The sequence below is a fragment of the Zalophus californianus genome, chromosome 6, assembly GCF_009762305.2.
Source record: "Zalophus californianus isolate mZalCal1 chromosome 6, mZalCal1.pri.v2, whole genome shotgun sequence".
Taxonomy (NCBI): Eukaryota; Metazoa; Chordata; class Mammalia; order Carnivora; family Otariidae; genus Zalophus; species Zalophus californianus.
The window spans coordinates 145,279,669-145,298,369 of record NC_045600.1 but is presented as its reverse complement, the minus strand read 5'-3'; the positions used below and the strand labels follow the sequence as shown (position 1 = coordinate 145,298,369).

The window sequence follows — 18,701 nt, the reverse complement described above, 5'->3', positions numbered from 1 at the left end:
GGCTGCTGCCGTGGGCTGTGCCCTACGGTGGGGAGCATGCGCAGCTGGAAAGAATCCATTTATTATTTGTTGTGTGCCTGGCATTGTGCTGAATACGCCACAAAAATTTGACTTCAGAGCTGAGAAGAGTAGATGAGAGTTTCAGGATCTCAGGAAGGTTTCTCTGGCCAGGGAACAGGTTGTAGAGAAGGTGGAAAGTGCAGTACGGTCTGGCATCACAGGTGTTGAAGACTGGCCCATGCTTTGCAGATGTGTTTATTTAAAGAATACAAGCATGAACAAATCAGGTGTTTTAAAATACACATGTTTAGTATCAAATACAGTCTTTCTACATCTCAGAAACTCTCAGACTTCGTGATTAGAAGGCTGAGGCTTAGTAACTTTCGTCTCGCCCAGCCTGTCAGCCTGCTGTTGCTGTTGGCTTCATCTTCCATTCCTCATCATGAAGCTACAGAATATGTTTCTGAAGCAAAAACAAAATGTGGTAGAGGACGCTTCCATCAGGTGTCAGCATTCGAAATACTGATTCCTCTGCTCCCTCTCCAACAGTTCCTTCCTACCATAAAATCTTAATTTTGGGAATCAGGACTGGTTTGATACGGACTGTCCACACTCTCTCTTTCTCTCTCTTGCGGCTTCAACTCTTTAGGCATGTCCCTAAAATAAATAGCATTTATGGCATGTTTACTAAATGTTAAGCGCTTAATACATTCCTCATTTAATCCCTACAGTAATTTATTATTCCAAAATTACAGATGCAGAAGCTGAGGCTTCGAGAAGCTAAGTAATTTGCCTACGTTAGTAAGCAGATTCACGCTCAGGGCGCGGGACTCCAGGCCCTGCTCTTACTCAGCCAGCGGGAGCCGGGTCGCCTCTGCACTGGAGGTCCGCCCGGGAAGCCAGGGTGCATAGCGTGCTGTTTCTTAGCAGTTCTCCCAGCAGTCTCATTACACCTTTTCTTAGTTCAGTTTTAAGGTTGCCTTCTGACAGTGTCCTTATTTCACATTTAGGATGTGGGTTTGAGAGATGTCTTCCATCCAGTGTAGCAGTCCTGATTTTGCTAGGAGGTAGTTGCGGCCACGTCACAGGTGAAGAGACTGAGCTCAGAGAAGCGGCTAGGATCTGCTGGGCGTACAAGCCTCTATTTGTAGCTAGGAATAAAACGAAAGCTATCAACTAGTGAATTCTGAAAATGTTACTAGGTCCTGAAACTGTCTGGAATGATTCTTTAGACAGCTGCCCTAAATACATGATATTTTTAACATTAATGATACTAAGAAACTTAACAGTTAGACCTTCCATCTAACTCACGTGTGTGTACTGATCATTTTCAGGGTTTGAATGCCGGTGTGGAAATGTTTACTGTGGTGTACACCGTTACTCAGATGTACACAATTGCTCTTACAATTACAAAGCTGATGCTGCTGAGAAAATCAGAAAAGAAAATCCAGTAGTTGTTGGTGAAAAGATCCAGAAGATTTGAACTCCTGCTGGAATACAAAATCCTTTGACCATCTGCAAACTAAAAATTGACTTGAGGTTTTTTTTTTTCCTAGTCATTGGGAATGTAGAGCAATGTATCTTGCATAGACCTTTTAATCATGCATGTCATCAGAAGAATAGATTTTTGTTTTTGTTTTGAAAATGACTCTGAACATTTATTTCCATTGCAGTTTCTGTGGCTGAAAAGACTTAAGTAAACTTTACAAGTATTATCCTTTTAAGATCATTTTAATTTTAGTTGAGTGCAGAGGGCTTTTATAACAAACGTGGAGAAATTTTGGAGGGCCGTGATTTTTCCAGTATTAAACATGCATGCATTGATCTTGCAGTTTATTTTCTCATTGTGTGTGTACATAGCTTTTCTCTGCAGCACGATCTCTGTCGATGGCGCCCCTCAGGGCACAACTAGTTACCAGTCACTGAATGTATCTTCATCCTTACGGCTGCTTCTGGGTTTTCATTAACAAAGGTTCTACATATGTTAGCATATAGTTTCTTTGCACCCACTATTTATGTCTGAATCATTTGTCACAAGAGAGTGTGTGCTGATGAGATTCTAAGTTTGTGTGTTTTTAAATTTTTTTGAGCGAGGGAAGGAAAAGCTGTAAGCATTTCATTGCCGACTGCAGGTTTCTTTCAGATTACGTTCATTGGTCTGTGTGTATACAATATGAAGAATGATCTGAAGTAATTGTGCTGTATTTATGTTTACCCACCAGTCTTTGATTAAATAAAAAGGAAAACCATAACGTTCCCTTGTATTACTTTTTCTGCTCTTCTTTCTGGTAGTTCATTTCGACTTTTGGTCCTTTAGTTTTCTACTTTATTAATTTGGTACAGGTCCTACTGTTCTCACATCTATTTGTGACTGATCTTATGACAATAAATTGCAATCTTTGATTCCTTTGAGTTGAAGGGGTCAGCATTTCTTTAACACCAAGAACTGCTTTTTGTCACATAGATACCGAATTTTCTAGCTCTCTTCTACATCCTGTCACACTGAGTTAGCATCTGGTTAGGAGCTCCTTTTTTCTGGTAGAATTAGAGAAACTAAAAGGGCATAATTCAAACATGGCAGCTGGAGGCTGTGGACGAGAAAGACCCAGTTGTCCTGTGGTTTTCAAACTTCTCTGGCAGCTAGTCTTTTTTTAACATGAAACACGAACAGGTAAAAAGCAGTATTTTACAGTACAAATTTCTAGGTTTAAATTTGTTTACCACTACTTTACTTGTAAGTTCTATCTTAGTATGTAATGATGGCTTAGCATGAAAATCTGTAAATGTAATCCATTTAAATGTATCTGTTAATTTGTTAACATGAACAGATTAAAAAGAGAAAACTGTTCTCACTAGCCCAACAGATTCATGTTAAGTATTGAACAGAATTTAACACCCATTAATGATGAGAACTCCTGATAAATTAGAACTAGGGAGGAATTTCTTTAAGCTGATAGTTCCTATGTAAAACCAAACAAACAAATGAAAAGCAAGCATCCTCCAAAAGGAGGAAACTCATTCCGTTTTAAAGTGAGAAACAAAAGGCTGCCTGCTGTCCCCTGCTTGAGTTCAGAATTGAGTTGGAGATCCTGTATTCAACAGAGTAAGTCAAAACAGAGGGTCCTAAGAAGGAGAAAGGAGTAAACACTCGATACTTGCATGTTCAAGGCCTCTGTGAGAAAAAATTCTCAAGTATTATCGAGAGACAATAACCAATACCTCAGTAAACCGGGAGGGAGACATGTTAATGGCTAGGAAGACAATATAAAGATGTCCTCTGTCCCCAGATAGACCTGTAGATGCAAAGCAATTCCAATCAAAACCCCACCAAGTTTTCTCCTGGAACTTGTTAAAGCAATTATAAAGTAAAAGGTAGCAAAGGGCTAAGGTGTTTTTGGAAAATAAAGGGCAGGGGGGTGGGCACTTCTCCTGCCAGATGCTAGGACTCGTTCACATGAAGCCATGTTAATTAAAAGAGCTTGGTATTAGCTAAGGGATGTACACATTTCCCAATGGGACAGACCAGATTGCCCAGAAAAAAGGCACGCACAGACCGAACTTCAGTGTAAGAGGTGGCATGTAACATCGGGGAAAGTTAATTTGAGAATTAGAGCTAGAACAATTGGTTATCTGTGTGGGAAAGGATGAAAATTAATTCTTCTCATGCCAGAGGAAGTTAATGTCTTAAATGTCACACAAAATTTTCAAACTTGGGGAAAAGGTAAAGGTAACTACTTCTTTGACCTTGACATAGGGTACTACTTAAGACACAAAGCATTAACTGAAAGTGTTATTGATAAATTTGGTATCAAAATGAGGTATTTTATACCTAGGAATAAACTTAACCAAGGAGGTGAAAGACCTGTACTCAGAAGACATTGGTGGAAGAAATTGAAGGTGATACAAATGAATGGAAAGATATTCCATGCTCACGGATTTGAAGAATTGATATTCTTAAAATGCCCATACCACCCAAAGCAATCTACAGATTCAATGCAATACCTATCAGTACACCAATAGCATTTTTCACAGAATCAGAATAAATGATCCTAAAATCTGGAGCCACAAAAGAGCCCAAAAAGATCTTAAAACTATACTCTGACAAAGCAAGGGCAAGAAAAGCAAAAATAAACTGTTGGGACTACATGAAACTAAAAAGCTTTCACACAGTGAGGGAAACCATCAACAAAATGAAAAGGCAACCAACCTCCTGAATGGGAACTTTACACCAAAAAAATTTGATTTAAAAAATGGGCAGAAGACCTGAGTAGACACTTTGCTGAAGAAGACCTATAGATGCCCAACAGACATATAAAAAGATGCTCCACCTCATCACGGAAATGCAGATCAAAACCACGATGAGATACCGCCTCACACCTGTCAGAATGGCTAAAATTAACACAAGAAACAGGTGTTGGCGAGGATGTGGTCCCCTCGTGCACTCTTGGTGGGAACGCAAACTGCAGCCACTGTGGAAAACAGTATGGAGAGTCCTCAATTGAAAATACCATATGATTCAACAATTATACTTTGGAGTATTTACTTAAGGAAAATGGAAGCTAACTCAGATAAAAGCGTTGTTATATATTGTCACATTACCTACAATAGCCAAGATACAGAAGCAACGTAAAGTGTCCATCAGTGGACGGACAGATAAGGAAGATGTGGTGTGTGTATGCACACGATGGAGTATTAGTCATAAGGAAAAAGAATGAGATCTTGCCATTTGCAACACCATGGATGTACCTAGAGGTGATTTTGCTCAGTGAAATAAGTGAAAGACAGATACCATAGGATCTCAGTCCTATGTGGGATCAAAACAATGAACAAACAGAACAGAAACAGACGTTAACCACAGATAGCAAGCTGGTGGTTGCCGGAGAGGGGAGGTGGGTAAAGTTGGGGATGGGGACAAAGAGGAACATGGTAATACCATCGTGATAACTCTCATGGCAGATGGCGACTGTACTTAATCGTGGTGAGCGTTCTGAATGTATATAAATGTCAAATCACTACAATGTCCACCTGAAACTAATATAACATTGTGCATCAGCTATTTCAATTTTAAAAAGAAAGGAAAATGAGGTATTTTATGCACTAACATTTTTTAAAGTATCTTCAAAGAAAAAGATGAGTTACAAATTGGGAGAAATTACAATGCAAATCAATACCACAGTGAGATACCATTTTATACCCACTCAACTGGCAAAATTTAAAAGTCTGGCAGTATATCATGTTGGAGGGATCCCGCATAACTTCTGATAAGCTGCTGGTATTAGTCAAAAGTGGTTCAGTCCTTTAGAAGATTTGGTGTTACCTTTTACTTTTTAATTTTTTTGAAGTTTTTAAGTAATCTCTGTGTCCAACATGGGGCTGAAACTCACAACCCCGATAGAGTCACTTGCTCTTCTCACTGAACCAGCTGTGCGCCCCTGGTATTACCTTTTAAAGTTGGACTTTCACACATCCTGTAATCCAGAAATTCCAGGCCTAAATGTATACCCAAGAAAAACTTGCACATAGATAACAGAAGACATGAACAAAAATTTTCCTAGTGTTTACAGAAAGCAAAAATTTAGAAACAACCCATTGAAGAATGGATGAATAAAATACGATATAATCTTATAATAGGATATCGTACAGTAATCAAGGCTAGTGATCCTGAGTGACACAGCAACACAGAAGGCACAGTAAGCCTTAGAGGTATAGTGAGCAAAAAAATCAAAATACACAACATGCTCACCTATAAAAATTTTAGTAAGATATAATTATTTGCGAGTCCTATACATGTGATTTAGATGAAGAGAAAGCAGGTAGTGATGAAGAGAAAACTAAGGATGGTATGCTTAGAAGGGAGGAGGCAAGGGATGTGTTCCATGTGGTCAAGGCCCCCAGCTCTTGAGAGTCAGTTCAGTTTTGTTTATTCGAAGTAGACTCCATGCCCAGTGTGGAGCCCAGTGTGGGGCTTGAACCCACGACCCTGAGATCAAGACCTGAGCCCAAATCAAGCATTGGATGCTTAACCAACGGAGCCACCCAGGCACCCAGAGAGTAAGTCCGTTCAGGATGCTTACACTGGACATAACTAAAGGCAGACCGTGTGTGAACCAATGCTGAAAGTGTCATGAAGCAGATTGTGACTAATCCAATTTTCTGTACCCAAGTTCCAAACATTATTTATGAAGCCGTTTTGATGAGCACATTTTGAAATTGAGGGTTATAGGGGCGCCTGGGTGGCTCAGTCGTTAAGCGTCTGCCTTCAGCTCAGGTCATGATCCCGGGATCCTGGGATCGAGCCCCGCATCGGGCTCCCTGCTCTGCGGGAAGCCTGCTTCTCCCTCTCCCACTCACCCTGCTTGTGTTCCCTCTCTCGCTGTCTCTCTCTCTCTCTGTCAAATAAAATCTTCAAAAAAAAAAAAGGAATTGAGGGTTATGTATGAAATGTGCTGTTGAATCAGCCCCAGCATTCAATTTGTAATTTACCTTTTTTTTTATAAAATTGTCACAAAAAATCCACACAAAGTATTCCGGCTTCACTTCACACCTAAATATTAAAGCCATAAATCACAAATTGTCTTGTAGTTCGGTCTTCATATCTAATTTGTTTGGGATTTCTATACTCAGGCCTTGCAGAGTGTCCTTTCCCCTAGTTTTCCTGGAATGCTAACTTCTGTACTGTGCAGTGCAATCTTGAAATTATTCCTTTGCTTTAAGCTCAAGCCTCAGAAGACCTGATTTTTCCTCATGTGAAGATGGCTTATGCTAAAGTGATAATGGCTAGACATCCCCTTTTTTCATAGGTTGTCTAGAACATCTAAATACTCTTGGAAATTTAGGAAAGGACTCCTGTAGTCTGTTGTATCTTTTAAAAGGCTGGCTTCCTGGCCTTGTTTTTCCTCTTTTATTAACACACAGCATCAAGAGTAATTCAGAGAGTCAGCAGAATGGAAAGTCAGGAATGCAGACATGAGATGGATTTCTCAGCAACATCTGGAAACCTCTGTAGAGGGTAGCCTCCCAGAAGGCCACGGACGTCTGTTAACGTCAAGCAATGGCTCTCTGAGAAAAGAGAGGCCACTACGTATCCCACGGGTATTGAGAGAGTAAGGGAATATTATGAATGACTCTCTTTCCTCACAAATGTGATAACTTAGATGATATAGCCCAATTCCTTGAAAGGCACAATCTACCAAAATGCCCACAAGGAGAAAGATAATCTTAACAGGCCTGAATCAAAAGAAACTTAATCCACAATTAGTTTACAAAAAGGAGAACACCAGGCCCAGACTGGTCAATTCTACCAAATACTTAAGGAACAAATTATCAATTCTCTGCAATCTCCTCCAGAAAATGGAAACAGAGTATTTCCTAACTTGTTCTATGAGGCCAGCATTCCCCTAATAACCAAAGCCAGACAAAGATATTACAAGAGAACTACAGACTAACATCTCTTATGAACATATTTGCAAAAATCCTCCACAAATTATTGGCAAATTGAATCCAACAATGTGTATAAAGAATTACACCCACAACCAAATGGGATTTATTTTAAGTAAGGGGCTGACAACATCTGAATATCAATGTGATCACATCCACAGGCTAATGAAGAAAATAGGATCATTTCAATAGATGCAGGACAAGCATTAGCCAAATTCAATACCCATTCATGATAAAAGAAAAAAACTCAGGAGGCTGGGAATTTGGAGAAACCTTTACAACTACATGAGGAACATCTACGAAAATCCTAGTTAACATCATATTTAGTGGTTAGAAACTAGATGTTTTCCCTCCAAGATGAAACAAGACAAGGATGTCCTGTCTTACAACCACTCCTGTTCCACATTGTGCTGGAATTCCTAGCTAATGTAGTAAACCAAAAAAAAAAAAAAAGAGAGAAAAGGTATACAGATTGGGAAGGAAAAAATAAAACCATCTTTGTTCACAGATGACATGATTGTTGATTTAGGAAAATTCCGAAGGATCAACATAAAAACCCCTGGAATGAATAAGCAATTACAGCAAGACTGTAGGGCACAAGGTTAATATACAAAAATCAGTTGACTTAATAAAGACCAGCAACAAAAAATTTGAATTTGAAATGAACAGACCATTTTACATTAGCACTGGCAAAAACATGAAATGCTTAGGGGGCACCTGGGTGGCTCAGTCAGTTAAGCATCTGCCTTCGGCTCAGGTCATGATCCCAGGGTCCTGGGATCGAGCCCCGCATCGGGCTCCCTGCTCGGCAGGAAGCCTGCCTCTCCCTCTCCCACTCCCCCTGCTTGTGTTCCCTCTCTCGCTGTGTCTCTCTCTGTCAAATAAAGAAATAAAATCTTAAAAAAAAAAAAATGAAATGCTTAGGTAAAAATCTAATAAAAGTACATACAAGATCTCTGTGGGGAAGACTACAAAATTAATTAAATCAAAGAAGATCTAAATAAACAGAGAGCTATTCCATGTTCATTGAAGGATGACTCCATATCCTCGGTTCTGCCCAACTTGGTCTATAAATTCAACACAATCCAGATCAAAGTCTCAGCAAGTTGTGGATACTGGTAGAAGTGGTTCAGAAGTTCCTATGGAAAGGCCATTAAATAAAATGAGGGCTTGGATTCCTCATTCACTGATCACATTTCAGACACTCGCGTGGCTCTGTGTCGGATTGCACAGATGTAGAACACCTTCATTGTTGCAGGACATTCGGTCAGACAGTGATGGTCTAGCCCAGTGATGGTGTCCAGGGCGCCTGCCCTAGTTTCCGTGGGCACACAAGTGGGAGCCCCAGGAACGGATGGAGGAGGGCATGGATGCAGCCCACACCCCTCGAAAGGGAGCCCAGACATGGTAGTCATGAAGTTTCCAGACGCCCCTGGTCTGTCCAGCACAGAGGGATGCGTGGGGTGGGGTGCTCGGGATTAGAGGCACGGGAGGCTGATGGCAGACCCAGGGGTAGAGCTTGTGTCCAGAAACCTTAGGGGAGAGAGAAACAGGCCTCACCTTGATGCTTCATTCCTGGGGAATCTTAGAAGAAGGGAGCAGAGGTGTTGAGGGGAGATGTATTTTGGGGAGCAGTTCCTATTGACAGAGGAAAGCCACATTCGGGGAGAGAGGCACTGGGCATCACCTCCACACCAAACAGGCAGGATAAGGAGTGCCTGCTAAGTGTCAAAATTCCTCTGCATTTCTGGGCCCGGAGGGGGACCCGCAACTGTCACGCAAAAAGGCCCGGAAAACGCACATGGAGAAAAGCGTTTGGAAGGGGAAAACTCTTCAGTACATGTTCACGCGAGAGAGCGAAACCAAGTGGTGAGGGCCTTGCTGAAATCGCAGGGAGAGAGCACCCGATTTCAGATTCCTTGTTGCAGGAGGAACAGGAGAAGCAGACTCACTGCCCGCTCCACGTCTCCTTGCCAGGCTGCTTGTCATAGTTCCTCCATCGGCCATGCCGCGGGCCGTCTGCAGCTCTTTCAGATCCAGCTTCGGCCCCAACATGGCTGGCGGGGGGCGTTCCATCCCAACAGGGACACAGCAGTACCTGAAACAGAGCAGCCTGAAGATGGCCTGAAGGACAGCAGGGAGGGACTCCGCTGCAAGACCCCCGGCGCTGGCTGGACGGGTTCACTGGGCTCTGCGCAGGCTAGGCAGGAAAAGGGGCTGCGATCACCGCCCAGCCCTGGACCGAACACACGCCTTGGCTCCTTACGGCTCATGCCCGGAGGAGTATGATCCTCTGCAAACCCGAGGGACACTCTTCTCTCACAGGAGTGTCCACCTGCTGCTGGTCTGAGGGCCCTTCAGAAAGCCCCTTCCCACTTCTCTCGCCAAGGAGTGAGGGGCATGCCTGTGTGCAAAGGCCCCCAGGGCTGGAGCCTCTGGGTGCTATGCTGTAGCATCCGAGGGAGGCACCGAATTTGGTGCCCCCGGGGCTCAAACCAGCCCATAGCCATGGAGGTGCTGAAGCTCGCTTCCGGTCCTGAGAGCGTCCACCCCCGTCCACCCAGGGACTCACCCCCCCGCCCCGACAGACGTGTTGGAGAACATCGTGCACGCACAGGTCTTCACCGCTCGGTTCCTGTGACAGTCCCCAAGCAAGCATGGCCACTTCTTCAGCCACCGAAACTGGTAATAACAAAACCGATTTGGCCACATGGAAAAACGTTCAGGAGAAAAATATAGGGAAGGACTGAAAAATTGCCTCTATTTAAAGTTCACGAAGACGGAAAAATCATGCACATGCAATTGGAATGAGTAACAAGGGCGGGTGAGGGCTGCAGGATGGCGGGGTTGCAGGCCATCGTTTTTCCTTAAAATTCTTTTTTATAATTGTCATGTACATGCTCAACACATCCCCCTCCCCAAAAGGGAGAAAGAAGAAAATAGAGCATGTTTGCAGAGTTACTTCTCATGGTTTTTTCCAAATGGAGAACAGCTTCGGCGTTTTCAGGCCCGATATATAATTAGTGGGTTGGCGAGTCTATTTTTAAAACTACGAAGTCTTCCTCCCACTTCAGCTCTCCCAGGCCCACACCCCTTCCCACACACACATCTGCCCCACGCCCTTCCCCCAAAAAGGTGTTTGGTTTTCTCTATCATCCAGGCCCTCGTTAGCCCACATGTGTGCGGTGGCCGCGCCTCGCCCACTACGGCTCTCGGTGGGCCCGCTCCGGAGAGAAGGCCCTGGAGCTCCCTCTAGGCCCGGCATGGGTGCGGCTCACTGGTCCTGGGTTGACTGCCTTTCGTCAGCCGTTCTATAGTGCGTGCTTGCTTACGTATTTACAGAGCACCCACTCTGTGCCACGTGTCCGGCTGGGTGTCCACCGTGCCGCGCACAGAAGAAGACCGTTCGTGCCTGTGGGAGGAGGGGCAGGGCCAGGGCAGAGCATGCAAACGGCTCCTGGCCCTGCAGCCCAGTGGCCCTAGAACCAGCAGATACCAGGTGCCGCCTGGGAGTGCCTCTGGTCAGGCCTCAGAACCCAGCTGGAACGCTCTCCTTCACCCGCTTCTGGAATCTCCTGGAACAAGTCAGGCCCCCTCCCTCTGCCAGATCAGAGGCAGATCAGACTCAACCAAAACTGGTCTGCCCCTGGTCGGGGGCGAGAGCCGGGAGGCTGGACCAGAGGGAGCCCCTGACAGGGTGATGGCTGGTCAGCGCCGGTCACATCAGGGCCTTCTGGCTTCGGGGCCTCCCTCCTCTTCACTTACATAACACTGTGTCACTTCAAGGTGTTGGATGTGTTGACTGATACATTTATAAATTGCAAAATGATTACCACCATGGTATTAGCTAGCACCTCCATCCCATCACATAGCTACCAGGCCTTTTTATGGTGAGAACGCTTAAGATCTACTCTCTTAGCAACATTCAAGCATATGACTCAGTATTATTAACTATAACCACCATGCTGTGCATTAGACCTTCAAACTTAATTTTTTTAAAAAAATTTTTAATTGAAGTACAGCTGACATACTAGTTTCAGATGTCCAACATAGTGATTGGACAACCATATACAGTCTCAAATGCTCACCAACGTGAGGGCAGTCACCATCTGTCACCACACAAAGTGATTACACACTTACTGACCGTATTTCCTGTGCTGTACTTTTCATCCCTGTGACGTTTTTACTTTGTAACTGGAAGTTTGTACTTCTTCATCCCCTTCACATATGTCGTCACCTCCCTAATCCACCCTCCTCTGGCAACGACCTGTTTGTTTTCTGTATTTATGAATCTGTTCCTGTTTTGTTTGTTTCATTTTCTAGGTTCCATATGAATGAAATCATATAGTATTTGTCTCTGACTTCTTTCACTTAGCATGATACCCTCTAGGTTTATCCACGCGCTCATAAGCGGCAGAATCTCATTCTTTTCTTATGACTGAGTAATATTCCCGTGTGTGTGTGTGTGTACACCACATCTCTATCCATTCGTCTGTGGATGGGCACTTGGCTTGGTTGCATATCTTTATTTATTTATTTCACAGGGAGTGAGAGAGGGAACACACGCAGGGGGAGTGGGAGAGGGAGAAGCAGGCGCCCCGCGGAGCAGGGACCCCGATGCGGGGCTCCATCCCAGGACCCCGGGATCACGACCTGAGCCGAAGGCAGCCACTTAACCCACTGAGCCACCCAGGCGCCCCAAAATTTTAACTCTTTTTAAAAGAATAATTTCATTAGATTTCTAAGGAATTTGCATTTATATTATAAACTTATTTTCAATCAGTGATGACCACTTTGCTTTTATAGTAGTGTTCTCTCCTTTTCTGGTTGTCTTCTTCATAATGAAAAGCAAAACTCAGAAACAAAGGAATGGCTAACATTCTGGTTGGATGTCCCTGGAGGGAAGAATACTTAACTGATGAACTCTGTGCCAGGCATTATTCGGCCACCATGCAGGTCCCAGAGTAGGCACGATTCTTGCCCTCTACCTTGCAGATGAGCAAACTGATGAGGGCAGAGTTTAACTTGCTCAGGGCTAAGCACTTCATTCATGTCAGAGGCAGACCTGCAATCTCCATCCACTTAGCTGTGACCACCTGCCCTGGACAGAGGATGGGGATGTGAATCTGCTGTCCTTTGTGTCTGTCTCTCCTGTCCTCTCTCTAACACAAGCACCTGTGTCCCTGTGTGCACAAGCACCCACCGTTAATTCACTTCTCAGATCCCCTGGATGGAGCAGAAGCGATGGTCATCCACACTGTGTCCCACGGAGGACAAAGCCCGGGCAGCAGAAGGAGCTTAAGGGGCTTGTCCGAGGTCAAACAGCTTGTCAGCGTCATTTTAACATCAGAATGTGAAAGAGCAGGTGAGCTATACTTTTTATACTTAATTCCCATTAACTTCAGCCTTCCGAAGGCACGCCTGTCCCTATGGCCCAGAGTGGGAGTGTCACAGCTGACGGGTCAGCCGGACTCTGGCAGGACTCTCTGAGCCAGGGCGTCGCGTCCACGGCGTCCCGGCAGCCCTCGGGACTTCGCGGAGCCCAGGGGGAGGGAGGGGTGCGCAGGGCTGGGGTCACCCAGGGCGGAGCCGCCAGTGCCAGGTGGGGGCTGCTGTCGGTGGGCCCAGGGCCCGGTAGCTGGACTGGTGGGCAGCTGGACCCCTGTCTCAGGGGAGCCAGGGCTCTGCGGGGGGAAGCCTGTGCGGGGCGGCGAGGTCCGGCGAGCGTTCCGCAGAGGGGCGCTGCGGGTCCCTGCGAGCTTGGGGCAGGAGCGGGGCCGCGGGGCCGCGGGGGGCCGGAGCGTGGAGCTGAAGGGGGCGGAACTTTGGTGCCACGGGGGCGGGGCCGGGGTGGAGCTGTGGAGCCAGGGGTGGAGCCGTGGAGCCGCGGGGGCGGAGCCGAGGGGGTGGAGCCGCGGGGGCGGGGCCGGGGTGGAATTGCGTGGTCGTGGGGGCGGAGCCCTGGGGGTGGAGTCTCGGGGGCGGGGCCTTGGGGTCGGGAGCAGAGCTAGCTGGAGCGCGATCCTGTCTGACCCAGCGGAGTGCAGCCTGCGGCCCTGCTCCTTACTGGCCAGCATGTCCTTCGTCGCGGTGGCCGAGGATTCTGACTTCCCCATCCACAACCTGCCGTACGGCGTCTTTTCCACCCCAGGCAACGTGAGCTGCTGCGCTCGGCCTCCGGGCGGGAACGGGAGGGTGCCCCCTCCACTGGGACCCCCGCCCCAATCCCCGAAACCTGTGGCCAGTACCCACCAGGCAGGACGCCGGCCTGTGGTTCCCCTGCTGGACGCGCCCCGCGGAGGCAGCCCCTCCCCCCCAGGTCACTGGGGGCAGGGGGAGTGAGATCGGGGCGGTTGGAGGCTTTGGGGCTCTCTGTTGAGGAGCCTGTGGTGCCCAGTGTATGTGGGTCCGAATCCCGCCTGGTAACTTTCTAGATGTGCACATAATTGAGCCTCTGCGCCTGTTTGGGCGGGTTCGTGTGGGATGAAACAGAACCTGCAGCTGTCTCTCCCATGCAAGCAGAGCAAGTCCGATTATTGAGTTGTTTTTTTTAAGATTTTATTTATTTATTTATTTATTTATTTATTTATTTTTTGCGCGCGCGCGCGCGCGCAAGAGAGAGAGAGAGAGAGAGAGAGAGAGAGAGCACGCAAGCAGGAGCTGGGGGAGGGGCAGAGGGAGAGGGAGAAGCAGGTTCCCCGCTGTGCAGGGAGCCCGATTCGGGGCTCCATGAACTGAAGGCAGACGCTTAATTGACTGGGCCACCCAGGCACCCCGAAGTCCCATTATTGGTGCTGAGCAGTTGAAGCGCCTGGTCTTACTGCTTCCTCCAAAGTCATTGTGGTTTCCTGCCCCCAAGATACTATGTTATGGCTCCTTGTTCATCTCGCAGGTTAGACCTTAACACTAGGACCGGGGGAATGCTGAGGACCTCAACATTTTTAGTATTTTAGAGGGATGAGCACATTTGCTGGCCTTCAGCGGTGGGCTCGGAGATGTCAAATTAATCTGCCTCCAGCTAGAATTCTTTCAGCTCCTGGGGTGGGCTGCCAGGCATTCCCTTGCTCATTGGAAGAAGCCCTTTGGACAGAAAAAGGAGCTTTCACTTAGTAAGTGTAGTCTGCCCCTTCCCCCATGGCGGATCTTTGACCCCCAAGTGGCTGGACTTCTGTGGGCCTGCCTGCCGCAAATGCCTTGGTCTACAAGAGCCAGTGTGTGGTTTCACAATGGCCAGGCCTGAGCAAACATTGCGAGGACACAGAAAGTTAACTCTCAGTCCCCTGGAGGGACAGGAATACAATGAGGCAGGTTAACCCTTGACCTGTGTTAGCCAACCACGCTCTGCCCAAGCCCCAAGGCTGGTGAGTCCAGGACTCTGGAATGAATGCCCCTTGGAGGGTGGCTGGTGGCCTTTGGACCCCAGGCCCCTGCTGCTGGCAAATTGGAACATGCAGGGACAGCCACTGGGGAGGCCTGGAGACAGAGCCCCTTCCTGTGGCTCTCTGAAAAGCACGCAGCCCCTCGGGCTTTCCGGAAGGCTCAGGGCGTGCGTGTGGGAACAGGCCTCATCTGAAGCTGTCCTGCCCTCATTGGACGTGGCAGGGTCACCATTGCCTCTCCAGGCTGGTGTGCTCGCCAGGGCACAGCCTCTCCCCTGCACACCAGCAGCCAGCTCTTCATAATTTGGGTGGAACACTAGTGAATTAATCCCGTCATTACTTCATTCATTCTCTTATTCAGGGAATGCCTAAGAACCCCAACTCTGGGCCATACTCTGGGAGGGGGGTCGGGGATCAAAGGCACATGAGACACCCTCCCCCCATTTCGGGGTGCTCATGGATTGGCAGAACACAGGAGGCTTTGTCTGTGAAGACGGGAATGATGACCTTGGCGATGGGGGTGCCGCCCACAGTGGTCTGCAGCCGCTGGCCAAGCTGTTAGAGTCCCTGTAGTCTGGTCCTGCCTCTGCCTGCTGGCCCTCTGCTCTCTCCAGCCACACGGGCTGCCGTTCAGTTTCTGGAACATTCTAAGAGCATTTTTCCGCCTCAGGACCTTAGCATGTATCGTTTCTTCCGTCTGGAATACTCTTCCTTCTACTCTGTGCAGGCCTAATTCCCTCTCACTCTCCAGGACTCGGAGACACATCCCTTAAGCACCCTCACTGAACGAGCTCCCTGCTGCACCCCAGCCACACCTACTGCCTGTCACCGCACCCTGTGCCCATGCCTTTGCGTCCGGACAGCCCACACCAATCCCTCCTCTGTCCCTGGTGCTCTAGCGGCCGTCATGTCCTGCTGGTGTGGAGAAGAGGCTTCGTAATGGTTTTTGTCTGAATGGATGTCTGCCCTGTGTCTGGCCTCATGATAAGAGATTTACAGATATTAATTGAACTCCCACAGCAAACCTGTTATTATGTTATTGTCCCCATTTCATGGAGGAGGAAACTGAGGCTCAGAACGGCTAAGAACCCCGCCGCAGGTCTCACAGCCAGTCAGGACAGAACTGGGACTGCACCCCACGTGGGAGAGCTCCCAAACCCCGTGCTGGGAGTGGGGTAAGGCTCTCCTCCGGACAGCTGTCCATCAGATACGACCCAGAGGCAATGCACATGCATTCTCTCACAGTCAGACCAGTGGGATATCTCTTCCAAATTTGTCTTCCTCACGTTAGGCAGGGGACCCTGAGCCCTCAGAAGACTAGGGACTCGTCCCAAGAGACAGGATGGTGAGTGACAGAGCGGGTGGGGCCTCAGGGTCCTGGATCCCAGCCAGGAGCCCCTTCACATCTAGCACTGAAAAATTAAGCTCCCTGAATTTGTTTTTATTTTTTTAAAGATTTCATTTCTAAGCAATCTCCCCACCCAACATGGAGCTCGAACTCACAACCCCGAGATCAAGAGTCACACGTTCTACCGATGAAGCCAGCCAAGCGCCCTGAAAGTAGACAGACCCCTGTTTTTTGGGGTCCTCAGGTCAGAGCTGGGTGCACAAGGGCAGCTTCTGGGCTTTGCTTACAGCTGGGGAAGCTGGCCCCAAGCTCGTCACTAGGTCTTGGAGGTTGCTCGGTGGCGTTGGCTCCTTCTTCAGTGGGCCTGGAGGCCAGGGTCAGAAAATGGCTCCAGGGTCTGCCCTGCACACCCCGTGGGGGGTGGCCACTGAGGTCCAGGTGCTCATCATTGTGTCCGTTGCCATTTACCGGAGGGGGAGACCGAGGCCCAAGGAGTCAGCAGTGCCTCGGGGAAGGGGTAGCCAGGCCCCCCAGGCAGGGCCGGCTGAGGGTGTGGCTCTCGTCTGCCCCAGTCCCTGGGCCTGACAGGCACGGGGAGATGGCCACCTCCTCTCAGCCTGCTGAAATGAGCAGCCAGCGGGGAGAAGGCCAGCCTGTCATCCCACCTCTAGGCTCTCTAGAGCCGAGATGGCAAAGCTGGTCACCCAGGAGAGCTGGGGGTTCGGCTCAGGGCAGGGCTCCCAGAGGTCGGGTCTCCGGTTCTTTGCTGACCAGCAAAGCTCAGGGTCTTGGATCGAAGGCCAGGAATCAGAGCTGATGCTGGGATTTTATGTTGTGGCAAGGAACTCCCCTGCATGTTCTGAGCTGCGTGGCTTCGTGGTCCCTCATGACCTGAGCTCTGCCCTGTTTGAGCCAGAGCAGGCCTCATTCATCCAAGCCCCTGGCTCTCAGCACTGTGCCGGGGGTGCTCTCTGCTCTGCTGTGCAAAGAAATTCCTCCAAGGGAAGGCCTAGGTCAATTCTGGGAAATAATCCAGTGGCTCGGTGAGGTGGTGAGCTCCTGAGGAACTTCTCTGGGGACTTTGCCTCCATAAGGGGCTTGAACTAGGCCACTTGCCTTCTCCTTTCCAAGGGATGTTGGATTTATTTCCCATGCAGTGAACATAGATTCTTTTCTGGTCCTAGAAGCAGAGAGGGTCCCAGGTTCTGCCAGGGCAGAGGTCCCTGGAGCAATCTCAGTCCACAGGGAGACAAAGGGAGTTGGGGTCAGGCGCTAAGGATCCAGTTCTTCAGTCCCTCTCCTTAGAGGGCCATCTAAAGGGGGGACCCACGGGCTCTTCACTAGACAGGTTTTTCGGGTAAATAACCAAGACTGGCCAAGGCCTTCCCCAGTGCTGACCATGCCATCTCCCTCGCAGCCAAGGCGGAGGATCGGCGTGGCCATTGGCGACCAGATCCTGGACCTCAGTGTCATTAAGCACCTCTTCACTGGGCCTGTCCTCTCCAAACACCAGGATGTCTTCGATCAGGTAGGACTCCGTGACACGGCATGTCTGCTGGATTTGTTACAAATGCCACCAGCTGGGAGTCAGCCTGAAGTCCGTGGCACTGTGATGTCACCTCCCGTTCTGTGGGTCAGGACGTAGGACGGTGTTTATCGAGCACCTCCTGTGTGCCGGGAGTTCCACACACGCCTCCCGTCCGGTCCTCACAACGACCCTCTGGCACAGCACTCAGATCCTCAGTAGATGATGGGGATCTCATCTGAAATGAGCCACGGTTCTCCCACATCACGTGGCTACAAGTATCGGAGCCCCTAGGCCACGGTGCTGCCCCTGTCCCACCACCACGGCTAAGAACCTCACAGCCTAGCTGGAGGGGTGCGTGGGGACTGAGCCGCCACAGATGGCAGATGGAGGGTGTGCTTCCATGGCAGGAACGCAGCCCCCTCCAGCAGCACCCCAGGCCCCGTGTCCCCGGCAGCACCCCACACAGATAGTGGCTCCCAGCATCTGCCGACCGCGGGCAAACCCAGGGGCGGGGGTCGACACTTTCCCCAACTCCAGGGGCAGAGAGAAAGTCCTGGCAGTGCAAGGCCCCGGAGGCGGCTGGCCTCTCTCCCCGGCCTCTTGTATGTGCCATCCGCCCTCTCTGTCCCCGTGTAGCCCGCTCTGAACAGCTTCATGGGCCTGGGCCAGGCTGCCTGGAAGGAGGCGAGAGCGTTCTTGCAGAACCTGCTGTCCACCAGCCACACCAGGCTGCGAGACGACACGGAGCTTCGGAGACGGTGAGGGGCACGCGGAGGTGGGCGGGTGGTGAGAGGGGACAGTGTGGTGGTCAGGGCCATTCTGAGCCACAGCTCGGCCGCCTCCGTCTCCTCCAGCCCCTGCCTCCACTGTGTATTGGTGGCGGGGCTCTGGCCGACTGGGAGAACCCGTGTGCCCCGACTGCAGGGTCCCCGCCGGGTCCAGCCCACTCACTCATCAGCACCTTCATGTCCATGTCTGGTTTCCAGAGAAAGAGTAATTTGGCCCATTT

General features: G+C 48.9%; 2 protein-coding genes across 10 annotated transcripts in view; both read left to right on the top strand.

Annotated features, from left to right (window-relative positions):
* ZFAND6 (zinc finger AN1-type containing 6) overlaps positions 1–2,252 on the top strand; it is a 67,725-nt gene extending 65,473 nt beyond the window's left edge. For 3 of the 7 annotated variants that reach the window (XM_027570752.2, XM_027570747.2, XM_027570753.2), the window contains one exon: positions 1,335–2,249. In XM_027570752.2, the coding sequence (XP_027426553.1) occupies positions 1,335–1,483 (149 nt within the window). In that variant the 3' untranslated portion in view covers positions 1,484–2,249. Of the gene's footprint in view, positions 1–1,334 lie in introns of all 7 variants that reach the window. The other 4 variants (XM_027570751.2, XM_027570749.2, XM_027570750.2 and 1 more) reach the window with 2 other exon arrangements.
* Positions 2,253–13,420: 11,168 nt separating this feature from the next.
* Positions 13,421–18,701, top strand: part of FAH (fumarylacetoacetate hydrolase) — a 33,191-nt gene continuing 27,910 nt past the window's right edge. For all 3 annotated transcript variants that reach the window (XR_004820140.1, XR_004820141.1, XM_035728124.1), the window contains exons 1-3: positions 13,421–13,593; positions 17,582–17,692; positions 18,329–18,450. Coding sequence is in view for 1 of the 3 variants with exons in the window: in XM_035728124.1 (XP_035584017.1) it covers positions 13,513–13,593; positions 17,582–17,692; positions 18,329–18,450 (314 nt within the window). In the remaining 2 variants the exon portion in view is untranslated. The remainder of the gene's footprint in view (positions 13,594–17,581; positions 17,693–18,328; positions 18,451–18,701) is intronic.